Genomic DNA, 15,580 nt, shown 5'->3' on the forward strand with positions numbered 1-15,580 from the left:
TTTTAAAAAGCTTTTGATCTCTTGCCTATACGGTGGCTCAACAAACAAGATACCAGAATTTGCATGTGTGGGGCTGGGTTGTTTTGTGGTAAATAGTGAACTGTCTTAAAGTCAAAAACAAAGCTTATTATTTCTGGATTGAAAAGGGAATACAGTAAGGGCCCCATGGAAAAGTACTAAGACTTTTTATGAAAATGAGAGGAGGGGTGGAGGCACTCTGAGTGGTTAGATTTGCTAAACTTGTGTGCACTCGCTCAGTGGAGGGGATAGGAAGAAGGACATGTAAATGATAGGATATTGATTGATATTGATTAATCATTTTGCCGATGCCAAAGGACATACTTCGCTGTCTGTGGAAAAGATTGCCTTTTTTTCCCTAGGAAGTTTGAATACCTTTTAAATATGAAATTTCATGTGCATGACCTATTTCCCCACTGCCACACCTCATGCTCACACTAGGCTTATGATTCAGTCACCCACTTAAGTTCACGTGATGTCATTTCAGGGAGAATTGCAGCTACATCCTTTTGAGAAGAAAGCGATTCAGTTGGGCATGTAGGTTAGAGTCTTTAGTTCTTAGTCTTCTCATTCCTCATGTGAAAATATCTACATTTAACAGCTTTCACTGAGTATTTTCTTCTTTCACTCGACTGTAAGAAGACATTTCCAAACCTGCAAATATGCCATTCCTGCCCCAACATGACCAACTGAGAGCTTCAGGCTTTACATGATTTTTCACAGCCCACTGAGCTTTGTAATATAAAGAACACAATCTTTAGAGCTTCAGTCCTCCCTGTGCTATAATACCAACATAATAAGAGTAGCTAATATTTATCAGATGTTTACTATACATCAAACACCAACGTCTCATTTCATGACTTGTGTGACTTAAGAGGTCCAGTTCTTAACACATGGTCTCATTTTAGTATCACAGTTCTGATGATGAAGGCAGGGCTGATGTTTCCTCATCTTGCTGAAGCATGGGGAGGACTTGTCTAAAATCCCATAGCTACTAAGGGGAGCTGGGGCTAAAACCCAGATTTCTTGGGTTTTCACACCCTGCTACTATTAGCTTAAGCCTATCAAATTCTGAGTGCTTATTGGCTGATAGGATAGTCACGTCATGGAGTGCCTAAATTAACGCTACATGTGAATTTACCATGTTGACTACAGCTTGAAATGGCGCCCACTGCCTGATGCCTACCAGGTTTTCTATTATACATGCTTCATTAAGCCCTACCTTTTCTCCACATTTCCCAAGAAGTGATTTTCTTTGGTTCTTGAAGTACTTTTGTACAGATCATTGGAACTTAACTTCGTTCCTTTATCAGGAAGTGTTTTATCTCACCTGCAAGTTCAGTAAACACAATTAGCCAGTGAGGTGACTTTGGAAAGGAATAGTACACCCTGAAAGAAACATAGTGCCCAGAAACTAGATATTGGATATTGCAAATTTTTCTTTTAGGTTACTAGAGCCACCTTCCTGAAGCCCACTTGGAGAAAGTCACTCAAAATAGTTCTGTGGCCACCATTTAGCCCCAGTTCCCATATTGTATACTTGAGACTCTGGACAGTAAGACAAGGCAGGGTTGTAAGTTTGCACCCAATACCAGCTTACAAATATTCTTACATTACTGGTTTGGGTTTTAAATTATCTTTGCCTCTTCTTTCTCATCTTCCCTCACTTTTTTGTCATTTCAATTAAAGAAATATTTGCCAAGTACTGACCTTAGTGTTGCTAGGCATGAGTTCCAAGGAGCTCAGATAGCTTAGAACCAGCCCCATTTGACTTGAGCTTTTCTCACCTCTTAGCACAGAAGGAATGGGTTGGCGTCATTATGGTTTGTTTTGAGTAACATGTATTCACTCTGATATGCTATAGAGAGTTGTTGAAGGTGTTTGAGCAGGGGAAGCAACTGGTTTAAAATTGTTCTATAGGAAGATTAATCTGGTAGTGGTGCACAGGATGGATTAGAACACAGGGCGACTGGGTATGGTGGTGATCTCTTACCTTTGTAGGACACTTGATAGTTTACAGGGCACTTCCATAGATGTATGATCTCATTTGCATGGATGCAAACTAGAGCTCAGAGAGGATTGGTGATAGCTGGCCTGTGTAGTAAGGGCTTGAAGAAAGGGGTTGTCACAGGGCGAGGAAGGTGGGACCATTGTGCATGGCATTTTAGAGGCCAAATCTATAAGGCTTGGGATCTAAGTAGATGTTGGTTATCAGGGAGAATAAGGAGTCAGATAATACTGAGATTTTTGGTTAGTCTTCTGGGAAGGGTGTTGCCATTTACAGAAATCAGGAGATGAGACAGAGAATATATGCAAGTTTGGTTTTGAATATTAGATTGAGGGGCAAGTGGGTAGTTGAGGTAGCCATATCCAGTGGACAGTTTAAAAGCTGGGTCTAAGATTGGGGCCAGGTGTTTTTGATATTTAGATGGTCACTGGTGACTTTAGAAAGTTATTTCAGGAGAGTGGTGGAGGAGGAAGCCATGCCAGAAGGATAAGAAATCGGTGGTTGCTGAGGTGGAACTGTGGGAGTGGGAAGGGCTAGATGAGGGAGCAGTGGGAGGTGTTGGTCATCATGCGCTTTTCCTTAGGTACAGAAAGAAGGGAAATAGAGTGAGCCAGACTGCAAGAGGATTTTGAGGTGGAGAGGATGTGAGTTTGAGGAGCCTCCAACAGAAAACTTCTTTGTACGGGATTAGGTGAAATCACTTGTGGAGTGAGGAGGAAAAGGATTTGGTGCTAAAAAAAAAAAGTAGAAATTGGGACAGTAGATGTTGGAAGTATTGAGGGAGGTCAAGAAAAGGTGAACCAAAGAAGGCTGAACGTTACAAGTTTTCAGTGACTCCAGTCAGCGTAGTTTTGTGGCTTTCCAGTAGGTCATAGAAACCAGAAAGCAGGATTAGAAGGAGTAAGCATTGGGCCCTTTTCTGGACTGGGAATTAGAAGTCAAGGAGCATGGGGAGAGTTGAGAAGTTCAAGGGTGTTAGCCAGTTATTATTTCATAGTTGGGCAGAGGTGAGTAAAACTCTGTTTGCAGGCCATTATTAGTTCTGGCAATAGGTGAGGGAGAAGGTCAAAGCTAATATTTTAAAGAATAGTTTGGAATTATTGATGGTTTTCAATTATCTCTGCTAAATCATTTTATTTAGGGAGTATCTGCACAGAATTAACAAGGAAAGAGAGCAAAGTCTTGTATCACTGGCCCATTATTGCCTGTTTTCCTCATCTGTAAAACAGGAGTAGTGTAGCCTACCTTCACCTTGGTTTCGTGCTTCACCAGGGATTTTGTGCTGTGTGCAATCTTGTATTAGGCATTGTCACGACTTAATGACCTTTTTGGGCAGCGTTTTCCTATATAGAGTTATGAGTGCATCTTTTATAAACTCCATTTACTCCTTATTGGAGATTATTATAAATTTCTCTAAAGCTCCTCCCTCACACATCTTTTTCAGCTTTCATTCTTTCAAGTCAAACTTTCACTTTCTTTAAAGAAGGTCTGAAGAAAACCCTGCGGGATGAGATCGATGCCATTCTGCAGAAGAGGATTATGGTGCTGGATGGAGGGATGGGGACCATGATCCAGCGGGAGAAGCTAAACGAAGAACACTTCCGAGGTCAGGAATTTAAAGATCATGCCAGGCCACTGAAAGGCAACAATGACATTTTAAGTATAACTCAGCCTGATGTCATTTACCAAATCCATAAGGTAAAGTATTCCCAGGTTCCCATATGTATTCATTCTGTTATTCTGCAAGCTGTTTCATGTATCAGGGCAGGCTGCTATGCCGAGTGCTCCGGAGAATAAAGAATAAAGAGGCAATTTATTCAGAAAGCAGGTTTTGGACATCAAATAAAAGTTATGTACTGTGTTGAGCACTCAGGATAAGGGAATGAGGTAGGTAGGTTTTCTGCCCTTGAGGCATGTAAACTCTAGTGAAAAACTATGAGATTCTGGACAAATAAGGGTTTTCACACTAGTGAGTGTGAGAAAACTATCTTATTTAAGTTACTGCAACAGCCCTGATGAAATGCTTAAAGGTGGTATCTTAGCTTTGGCTGCTGTATTACCTGTTACCATAGACTGGGTTATACAAGCACACATTTATTTCTCAGAGTTCTGGAAGCTGGAAGTCCACAGTCAAAGTGCCAGCAGATCCTGTGTCTGGTGAGGGCCCTCTTGTTTATAGATAGCTGTCTTTGTATCTACATGACGGAGAGCAGAGAGAGAACAAAAAACTCCCATATTTGTGCTTATAAGGGCACTGCTGTGGTCTCAATGTTTGTGTCCCTGTGCGATTCATATGTAAAATCCTAATGCCTAGTGTGATGGTATTAGGAGGTGCCCTTATAAAAGAGGCTCAAGGGCGCTTATTCACCCCTTCCACCATGTGAAGATACAGTGAGAAGATGCTGCCTATGAACTAGAAAGCTGGCGCTCACCCATTATAAAATTCTAAGATACAATTACCATTCACGTATTTTGTATTTTAGTCTAGTTTTCTATACTTGGAGTTTAAAAAATTAAATTGGGATTACATTGCTTCGTACTGTCTTATAATTTGCATTTTTTACTTATATACCATGAGTATTAAATATTCTGAAACATGGTTTTAATAACTTCATAATCTATTCTATGTATATATCATCATTTATTTAACTAATCTCCTTATTCCTAGGCATTAAGTTTATTTTCAATTTTTCTTGTTCTTTAAAAAAAAACTTAAATTAGTTCTTATAAAACAAATCTCGTAGATAATACATTCCCATTTGACCATACTCTAAATTGCTATTTTTTCCCCAGAGATAACCACTGATATTAGCTGGTGTGTGTTGTCCCAGATTCCTTTGTTAGGCATTTTCATATATGTGTATGTGTGTATACGTGAGTGAATATATATATGTAGAAAACTCGTAGTACTCTGTGTATGTTTTTTTAATTTAATGGTGTCATGCTTTACATATCATTCTGTTTTTTTTTTTTTACTTAACAATACTTTGCAGAATCTTTCCATGTTAGTATTTGTAGATATACACAGTTTTTTTTTTTTGCTGTCACATGGCATGTTATAAAGTGGATATATTTTAGTTTATTTAGCTGTTTCCCTATTGGTAGATATTTAGGATGTTTGTTATTGTTACTATAAATGTGCGTATCTTGGTTTTTATGTCCCAGTGCTTCTGCAACCATTGTCCATTGACTTAAGAGGGGTTGGGTTTATTCAGTATTGGAAAATCAAGGGGGTCAAGGGATTCCAGGTTGCTAGTCAGATTGAGGTTGAGACGATCCAAGGAGTGGAGCCAGGGAGACGAGTTTCGAAGAGAGCACAAAGGAGCATCAAGATCTTCAAGGTTTCAGTAGGGATGTGATGCTTGTTCAGAGAGACTAGGAGATGTAGACTAAAAAATTGTGGTCAGAGGTTGAGATCTCTGAGATGGTATACTTCTCGGTGGGCATCAGGTTCTGCCAAAGCAGGAAGAAGATAAGGGAACAGAACTACCGTTTGTTGAGTGCCCATTGTGTGCCAGACATTTGATGCATTATCTTTTTGGTCTTGTTTTTTTGAGACAAGGTCTCACTCTGTCACTCAGGCTGGAGTGCAGTGGTGCCACCATGGCTCACTCTAGCCCACCGTGGCTCACTCTAGCCCACTGTGGCTCACTTGAACCTCTGGGCCCAAGCAGTCCTCCTGCCTTAGGCTTCCGAGTAGCTGGGACTACGGGCATGTGCCACCATGCCTGGCTAATTTTTCGTGTTGTTTTGGTTAGAGACAGGATCTTTCTATGTTGCACAGACTGGTCTTGAACTCCTGGCCTCAAGCAGTCCTCTCACCTTGGCTTCCCAAAGTGCTATGATTACAGGCGTGAGCCACCATGCCTGGCTGATGTGTTACCTTATATTAGCATATAGCTACCCTGTGAAGTAGGGTTATAATATTTTTGAATGAGGAAACTGAGACTCAGAGAGTTTAAGGGACTTGATTAAGTTCTTATAACCTTAGCATGTTAACATTGTCTGAATTCAAGTTTCGTGTTTATTTATTCATACCACGTGCCATTCTGTGAAATCCTTACACCTTTTTGCATCTCTACCTTCTTTTTTTTTTTTTTTGAGACGGAGTCTTGCTTTGTCGCCCAGGCTGGAGTGCAGTGGCGCGATCTCGGCTCACTGCAAGCTCCACCTCCCAGGTTCACGCCATTCTCCTGCCTCAGCCTCCCGAGTAGCTGGGACTACAGGCGCCCACTACCACGCCTGGCTAATTTTTTGTATTTTTAGTAGAGACGGGGTTTCACCGTGTTAGCCAGGATGGTCTCGATCTCCTGACCTCGTGATCCGCCCGCCTCGGCCTCCCAAAGTGCTGGGATTACAGGTGTGAGCCACCGCGCCCGGCCGCATCTCTACCTTCTAATGCAGTGCCTTACTCTTAGTAAATGGTCAAAAGGTAGCTGCTGATAATGGTGGTAATGAAAGGGCATGTTTATTCTGGGGGCACAAGAAACTCTAAAGCTCATAATTGACATTATAATCTCTTGTTGCAGGAATACTTGCTGGCTGGGGCAGATATCATTGAAACAAATACTTTTAGCAGCACTAGTATTGCCCAAGCTGACTATGGCCTTGAACACTTGGTAAGAATTCCATTGTTGCATGTGTCTTAAGATGCTTACGAGCGTTTGCTGCATTGGTAGTTGCTAGTGAGTAAAGCACTGGAAGCTGCAGAGTCAAGCTAATGCCTAGTTATCTGTTGTTTATGATGAGACAGGGAAAATGGTGTGAATCCTTCCTGCTTGTGAACACAGTGGCCCATTCATTTTCCAACTGGCTTCTTTTATGGGCAAGTAATAATCAAATATAAATGATACTTAATTATGCAGTAGCTGTTGATAAAGGCGTAATCACTGGCCGTATGCACACAGTATTGTGAGGCCTTTTTAAGTATTAGATGGCAGCCTTGGTTTCTTTCTTTTTTAAAAATTGTGATTAAATACACATAAAATTTATCATAATTATTTTTAAGTGTACACTTGAGTGGCATTAAGTACATTCACAGTATTGTGCTATCATCACCACTGTCCATTTCCAGAACTTTCTCATTTTCCAAAACTGAAACTCTGTACCCATTAAACAATACCTTCCCATTCTACCCCCAACTCCAGCCCCAGCATACTCTATTCTACTTTCTGTCTCTATGAATTTGACTATTCTAGGTACCTTAGATATGTTGAATCATATAGTATTTGGCCTTTTGTGACTAGTTTGTTTCACTTAATGTAATGTCCTCAAGGTTCATCCATGTTGTAGTATGTATCAGAATTTCCTTCCTTTTTAAGGTTGAGTAATATACCATTGTGTGTATATACCACGTTTTGCTTATTCATCTGTTGATCATTTGGGTTGCTTCTACCTTTCGGCTATTGTGAATATGCAATGTTGCTATATACAGTGTGTATACAAACATCTATTCAAGTCCCCACATTCAATTTTTTGTATATATACACAGAAGTTGAATTGTTAGATAATATGGTAATTCTGTTTAATGTTTTGAGGAACTGCCATACTGCTTTTCAGAGTGGCTGTACCTTTTTTTTTGAGGCAGGGTCTTGCTCTGTCACCCAGGCTGGAGTGCAGTGGAGTGATCTCGGCTCACTGCAACCTCCGCCTCCTGGGTTCAAGTGTTTCTCCTGCTTTAGCCCTCCAAGTAGCTGGGGCTACAGGCTTGCTCTACCATGCCCTGCTAATTTTTGTATTTTTTGTAGAGGCAGGGTTTTGCCCTGTTGCCCAGGCTGGTCTCCAATTCCTGAGCTTAGGTAATCTGCCCACCTTGGCCTCCCAAAGTGCTGGGATTACAGGTGTGAGCCACTGCGCCTGGCTGGCTGTACCATTTTACATTCCCACTAACAGTGAACAAGAGTGTCAGTATTTCCACATCCGCACCACCATTTATTTTCTATTTTTTTAAATAGTAGTCATCCTAATGATACTATTGGCAGATTTGATTTCCTTTTAATCGACATGATGCTTCCATATTTAAATTTTGTAAAACCTTGATGATAGAAATATATGGTAGATGCTAATGTCCCCATTTTTGTTTGGGATGTTTCCAGACACATTACTCTGTTTTCATGTAAGCAGTGTTTTCCAGTTACTTTTGTGTTATTTTAGAGCAGAAGTTGGCCAACGTTTTTTAATAAAGGGCCAGATAGTACATATTTCGGCTTTGTTAGCTACAGACAGTCTTTTGCAACTGCTCAACTCCATCATGTAGTGTGGAAGCAGCTATAGACATTATATAAATAAATAGACTTACTTTATCCCAGTAAAACTATTTACAAAAACAGGCAGTGGACCCAACTTGCCCTATGAGCCAGAGTTTGCCAATACCTATTTAGGATATTCTGGTTGTTAAATTCCTGGATGTGGTTATTCAAGACACATAGGATCTTAGGAATTCAAAGGAACTTGAAAATCACAAGTCTAGTTTCTCCTGACTTGGTCTGTGGAAGAGCTTCTGGAGGGCCGTGAACCTCCTTAAATCATAGGCAACACTATGTGTGTATGTGCATATTTGCTTTTTATTTCCTGGTAAGAGGGTTCATAGTCCTTTATCAAATTCTCAGGTGGTTAATAATATGCAAAAAGTTCAGAATTATTGATCCCAGCTGTTGTACATGAATCAAGGCCTGGAAAAGTTGCTGTGGGAACTGCCTGGCCAGGCAGTGACAGACTAGTGCTTGAACCTGCGTGTTTTGCCTCTTAAGCCTATGCTCTTTCCATTGCTTTATTTTTTTCTTAATTCTCAGAATATTTAACTACATAAGTTATTCTCTGACATGCTAGATGTCTAGGGATTGCCCTTTTTACTGGCTAGCTCATGGTTTGGGAGGAGAACCTAAAAGCAGTTCCCAAGGACTCTTGTCTTTCCTTGCTGCCTTTCAAGTCTGGAGCTGATATGCCTGCTTGGCTAAGATTTCACTCAGACCTCAGATTAATTCACTCTACATTTTGTTACTGAAGAAAACTGAGTATTAGATGGTCATGAATCCATTATTTGTTGTGTGGAGGAAAAGAAGGACAAGCTAATGTTTGTGGTTGATACGTTAGGCCTACCGGATGAACATGTGCTCTGCAGGAGTGGCCAGAAAAGCTGCCGAGGAGGTAACTCTCCAGACAGGTAGGGAATGTTCTTCTCTTTTTTTGCACACGTGGTTCCTTTGATACTGTCAGCTATAATGTGCTGTCCTTATTGCAGTTTTTCCTTATGTGGCCTTTGGCTTATGAGCAACACTGCAGAGACTGTATTTTACATGTTTGTAGATGACTTCTCTGCAGTTTCATAATCAAGCACTCAACATCTTGGAATTGATGCCAACTCTGTGGTCCTTGGGCTCGGAATTTGCTCTTTCACCCTGGGTTAGCCTGACTTTGTAGCTAGGCCCCTGACTTCCTTGTGTATTTAGAGCTGAAATAATTTATGTCTCTTTGGAAGCACATCATCATGTCATTAAAAGTAACAGCTGGCTGTTTTGATGATCTTGGCTATTATTAGGATATTTGATCTCATTTTTTTAAAGCCACCCTCATTCCCATGATTGGCTGATATAGGTAGAGATATTGCCTTTCAAGCATTTTCCCTTTATACTATTGATGTCCTTGAAGGCTCTGTGAAGCACACAAAAAAGTGTGGCATTAGATTCAGTCTTGCTGGGACTTGAAAAGTGGCTCCTGAAATAACTAGCCTCCTGGCTGGATGCCATCAGAACACTTGGGCACCAGCTGGTAGGAGGCTTTGAGGGAGGGAAAGGAATATAAGAAATATATGGAGCCCCTTAAGATTTGGAAACGTGAAGTTATTGCCAACAGGAAAGCAGAATTGCTGTGAAGTTATACACAGCATACTAATGAAGACCAAAGCAGTTTACAGGAACTCTGTTTCTAAGAGATAATGTTTAAATTCATGGAAATGCATAGACTATTACTCCAACAGAGTCACAGGTCAGAGGACACTGAACAGCTAAAGCAGGGAGAGAGAAGGACATTTTTCTTATACCCACATTATTGGTTAGCTTTGGGGATGCAAAAGAATATTTGGGCCTGTAACCTGTTCAAAAACTGGTTTATCAATTAGCTGATAGTCCTCTCCAGTTAAATTACAAAGCATAGCCCAGGTTATTGAGTGGCTAAAGTCATCAAACGTAATGAGCAGTACGACCCTGGCTTCTTTGGGAATGAACACAACTTGCTACACCATTTTTAGAAGCACCTGGACTTCAGGCCAGAGGAAAAGTTATTAAAGAAAGATTTGCTCTGCTTCATACTTCAATTTCAGGCTTTATAATTGTTAATCCTGATTTAGTATTTCCTCCTAGTGAAGGGCCTGCAATATGGTACTAGAGAGCATTTCAAGTTAAATGCTACTGTAAGGTGATTTTCAGAACTTAAGTTCAAAACCTTCAGGGCTTCATAAAAATAGGAAGAGAGGGAATTTGTCCAAACACAGCTGTGGTGATAGAAAAGGATTACTTACTGAAATGTTTTAGTTAGTTGTGTGAGAATTGAGAGTTTTGGGGACTGGTTTCGTGATGATATGTGTATATCTCCTATATGGCATAATTTCCTTAGTGGGATCTGGGGCAGCCCCAAGATCAAATATATGTAAGCAGAATCTATGAATCATCTAAGTTGGATAAAGACTATAAATAGTCTCTTGTTAGTTTAGGAGAGGTCAAGTTTTATTGTCAAACTGAGAAAAAAGTTTGGGCTTTTAGAGCTTTTTGGATTTCAGAGTTGTGGACAAAAGATTATAGACCTGTGTTCCAGAAAAAAATCTTATTGGCTATTCATTCACAACAAAAAATGTTCAGCCACTTAGAGATTTCACACTTGTTTTTCTTTTCCCAAAGGAATTAAGAGGTTTGTGGCAGGGGCTCTGGGTCCGACTAATAAGACACTCTCTGTGTCCCCATCTGTGGAAAGACCGGATTATAGGAACATCAGTGAGTATTTACCATATATAATCATTGATCTTGGGGGAGTACTCTGTGCTTCAGTAAGCTATAAATCTGTAAAATGGAACCAATAACAGGATCTACCTTAGAGTTACTGTGATTTAATCCATGTAAAAGGTGTACAGCAGTGCCTGGAATATAGTAGACATCTAAATAGAAAGTTAGCTATGATGATTATTATTATTTGAACTTGCTTTCAAATATATATGGTGGTGTGTTAATGCTGCTTTGTCAGCTGTGGAAATAAAACCAACTAAAATAAAGCTGTAAACTCAGAAGTTGAACAAATTTGGATACTAGGTTTGTGGTCTATTATAAAATAGCACACAATATCCTCATTTATCAGAAGGCAGTCCAAACTATCTAGACATCTGTATTAGTCCATTTTCACACTGCTGATAAAGACATATAAGACTGGACAATTTACAGAAGAAAGAGAGGTTTAATGGACTTACAGTTCCATGTGGCTGGGGAAGCCTCACAATCATGGCAGAAGGCAAGGAGGAGGAAGTCACGTCTTACACGGATGGTAGCAGGCAAAGAGAAAGCTTGTACAGGGAAACTCCCCCTTATATAACCATCAGATCTCGTGAGACTTATTCACTCTTACAAGAACAGCACAGGAAAGACCTGCCCCCATGATTCAATTACCCTCACCAGGTCCCTCTCACAACACGCGGGAATTCAAGACGAGACTTGGGTGGGGACACAGCCAAACCATATCAACATGTTAGCATGATACATGTTATAAACTACCATATATAAACATACTTATATTGAGATCTGACAAAACATCCAACTATCTAGGTCAATTTCTAATCATCAAGACTATAGAAAACAAAAAGCATTAAAATATCAGAGCTGAATAGTCATGATACCATGTCTGGTAGTGTAGTGGGTGGAGATGATGAGATCAAGCAGGTATGGTTTGTAGGTTTTTGGTTTATGGAACTTTGTGTGTTGTGATGCCACACTTTTTCACCAGGAGTTGTTCATACCAGGCTTATGTGTTGTTGATGCTCTCTTTGGTCTAGACCTGCCAGTGGGGAGCTAACTTACCCTTGCTCTTGGGCTGTACAAGGTGAAGTATGGTAAGTCTTCACTTAACGTCATTGGCAGGTTTTTGAAAACTGCATCTTTAAGCAAAATGATGCATGGCAGGCCCTCAAATAATGTCATTTCCTTCAACAGAATTTCATTATAATGTTGATTAGAAAGAAAATACTGGTTTTGTTACATATTGTCTCAGTCAAAGTTGCAATTTCTGAGAACCTGTCAATGATGTTGCAAGAGGACTTTGTCGTGTAGGCTTCTCTGTTGGATATCTGAGCATTTTTTCTTTTTTGGTTGGGAGATAAAATGGGGAGAGAGATGATCTCTCATGTGGAAATAGATAACCCAAGACATTTCTTTTTTTTTTTTTTTTTTAAGACAGTGTCTCACTTCGTCGCCTAGGCTGGAGTGCAGTGGCGCAATCTTGGCTTACTGCAGCCTCCACCTCCTGGGTTTGAGCGATTATCCTGCCTCACTCTCCCCAGTAGCTGGGGCTACAGGCGTGTGCCATCACGCCTGGCTAATTTTTATATTTTTAAAGTAGAGTTGGGGTTTCACCATGTTGGCCAGGCTGGTCTTGAACTCCTGACCTCAAGTGATCTGCTCGCCCCAGGCCCCCACAGTGCTGGCGTGAGCCACTGCACTGGGCCAACCCAAGACATTTCTAACAAAAATTTTACCTAGGAGTGATTGAACACTTTTTGTTTGAGACTGAAATTGCTCACCAGACAGGTTTCTTCTCTGACAGAGTTGGTGTAAGAGCCGAGACAAAATCTGCGGGCTTGCAGCCCTTTATCACAGAGAGTGACTTCTACACAACCTGTGACCTCTCTGCATCAGTGTGGCATGTTTCTCACAGCCATCTCTTAACCGGTTGATTGAAATGAGCTATGGAAAGAATGATATGTTTCAGAGATGTTGAATAGGGGGTACATGTTCAAGAAATTCATACACCTTCCCTCTCACTCCTCAGCTCATACATGGGAAGTGGAAGTTACGTGGCAGGTGTTTAGGAACAGCTGCCTTTAGCTTACTTGTTTACCTTCTGTCCCTGCCACCTTTCTTTATTTGGTTTCTTACAAAAGATCATGTTCTTAAACTATGCATTGTAAACCAGCAGTAGTTCACAGGTGCCAGACCTACACTCGAGATACCCTAGGGCCATTCAGAGGATATTGATGACTGATGTGCTGGGTGTGATTTATTTTTTGCAGCATTTGATGAGCTTGTTGAAGCATACCAAGAGCAGGCCAAAGGACTTCTGGATGGCGGGGTTGATATCTTACTCATTGAAACTATTTTTGATACTGCCAATGCCAAGGTGAGTTAAGGGAGAAAAAACAGACAAGGCTGGGGTGAGGGCTGTGGGTGAGTCCCCTAATGTAGGGAGAAGATAATATTAGCCATTATCAAAGTTAAATAAATTACCTGTATTTGCTCCATTTTATTCTTGAGTATTTTTAACTGAGGCCAGTACAATAAGAAAAACTTAAACCTGCTTTTGAAGCTTCTAAAATAACTTTTTTCTAATTATGAAAATAAATATTTTCATATATAGCTAGTATAAATGCGTATATCCTGAGGTAATACATGCTGCTGGTTCTAAATTCGAAAGATACATAAATATACGGAGTGAAAAGTGAATATCCTTTCCTTTCCTAGTCTCTAGTTATCCAGCTCCCTTTCCTGAGACAACCACTATTAGCAGTTTGGGGGTCCTGACAGATGCGATACAGATATAGGCGTGTGTGTATGTGTGTGTTTGTGTTCCTTACATACATGCAAAGGCACATAAGTGTATGGAGAGAGAAGCAAATATCCTTATACATACGTTTTTACACAGTGTATCTGTAGGATACATTTCTACAAGTAAAATTGCTGAATCAAAGGGTATGTGCGTTGTTAATTTTTATCTTTAGTGTCAAATTACCCTCATTTGAGACTGGACTCATTTATACTCCCTTCAGCAAGCAATGTACAATAGTGCTGGTTTCACGACACCCTCACTAGCACTGTGTATGATTAAACTGTTTGACCTTTTCCAGTAAAACTTCCTCACTGTAGTTTTAATTTGTATTTTTCTTACAACTAATGTAATTGAGCATCTTTCTTCAGTTTTAGAGCCATTTATATTTCATTTTCTATGATTTATGTCTTCTGTCCTTTTTTTCTATTGGACTTTGGCTTTTTAAAATTGAGTCCTTTACTGAGGAAATCAGGCCCCTCTCAATAATGAGTAGCAGCTCCTGTCCTCCAGTTTGTTTGACATTTGACTTTCTTTATGGTGGTGATGGTGGTAGTGTTGTGGTATTGTTAGTTTGTGTGTGCGTTTTAATGGTGTAGGATAATTTTTCTTAAATGTTGTATGGTTGAATTTACAGATTCTATTTTTTTTGTTGTGGAGGGGGAGACTACACTTACAGTGCCACTCCTCAGTTGAAGAGAAGAAAAAAAATGGAAAAATGGCCTTTTCCTCCGTAGTACTTTACAGTTTCATTAAATGTTTAATTGTTGTGGGAATCAGATCACAGGTCCAGAATTTTTGAACTTTTCAAAAAAATCATTTTCTAAAATACTTGCAAGCAGAAAGAACGTAGAGAGCCACTACCAGCCTGAAGCTAGATGACCACCCTACCTCGTTCTGAACACATCACTTTCACTGGGTTCTTTTTTATATATCTTTTTAGAAATTGTTTTGTGAATCTGCAGTAAACAAATTATAATTTGAAAAGGAATTCAGATACACATTTTGAAAATGAGAGCAGTAACAAGATAAGGAATATATCTGAAATGAGATTCATATATACATTTGGAAAGAGTCACGGTATAGTTCAGATTAGAAATAAGAGGGATTAACAGGAGGGTTAAGCATTAAGGATAGGTTTTGTTGAGTTTCTGAGTTTTCGAATGTGTAGCATACATTCTGATTATATGGAACTAATGTCCCTCACGGTGCATCTGGTATTTATTTTGGAGTGAGAAATAGAATCGAGAGCTAACTTTTTTCCTTTAAAGTTTAGTTTTCCTACCACCATCTATTAAACATCCTGTTATTTCACAGTGATAGGAATGATGTGGAGCATTATCCTTATTATCCAAAATTCTGGAGTGCATTTGGATCTAGTGTTTTCTATCAATCTGTCTGCTGATGTGACACTACTGCACCATTTACCATAACATTAGAGTATGTCTGAGTAACTGGTTGGCTTAGATTTTTTGCATTGAGTCCCACCCCATTTTCCAGAACTTTCATGGCTCTTCTTATATGTTTGTTTTCCATAAGATCTTTAGGATCAATTTGTGTAGTTCTAAAGAGGAAATTCTGATATTATTGATTTAGTAACTTTCCATGAAAAAAACCTACCATCACAGGAAAGATGCACATTAATTACAGGTTGCATTCTGATTTCAGAGAATTAATTGTGAAAACATACATATCTTAGAATCAAGAAATATAATGATAAAAAGAGAAGATCCATTATCTGGAACTTAAAATGTGAACTGA

The 15,580-nt window shown here is 39.7% G+C and overlaps 1 protein-coding gene across 6 annotated transcripts in view; it reads left to right on the forward strand.

The window, feature by feature from the left end:
* Positions 1–15,580, forward strand: part of MTR (5-methyltetrahydrofolate-homocysteine methyltransferase) — a 105,826-nt gene that overhangs the window by 4,589 nt on the left and 85,657 nt on the right. For 2 of the 6 annotated variants that reach the window (XM_019032072.4, XM_019032070.4), the window contains exons 2-6: positions 3,471–3,724; positions 6,556–6,645; positions 9,119–9,188; positions 10,918–11,010; positions 13,290–13,396. In XM_019032072.4, the coding sequence (XP_018887617.2) occupies positions 3,471–3,724; positions 6,556–6,645; positions 9,119–9,188; positions 10,918–11,010; positions 13,290–13,396 (614 nt within the window). The remainder of the gene's footprint in view (positions 1–3,470; positions 3,725–6,555; positions 6,646–9,118; positions 9,189–10,917; positions 11,011–13,289; positions 13,397–15,580) is intronic. The other 4 variants (XM_019032075.4, XM_055379986.2, XM_019032073.4 and 1 more) reach the window with 2 other exon arrangements.

The sequence above is a fragment of the Gorilla gorilla genome, chromosome 1 (assembly GCF_029281585.2).
Source record: "Gorilla gorilla gorilla isolate KB3781 chromosome 1, NHGRI_mGorGor1-v2.1_pri, whole genome shotgun sequence".
Lineage (NCBI taxonomy): Eukaryota > Metazoa > Chordata > Mammalia > Primates > Hominidae > Gorilla > Gorilla gorilla.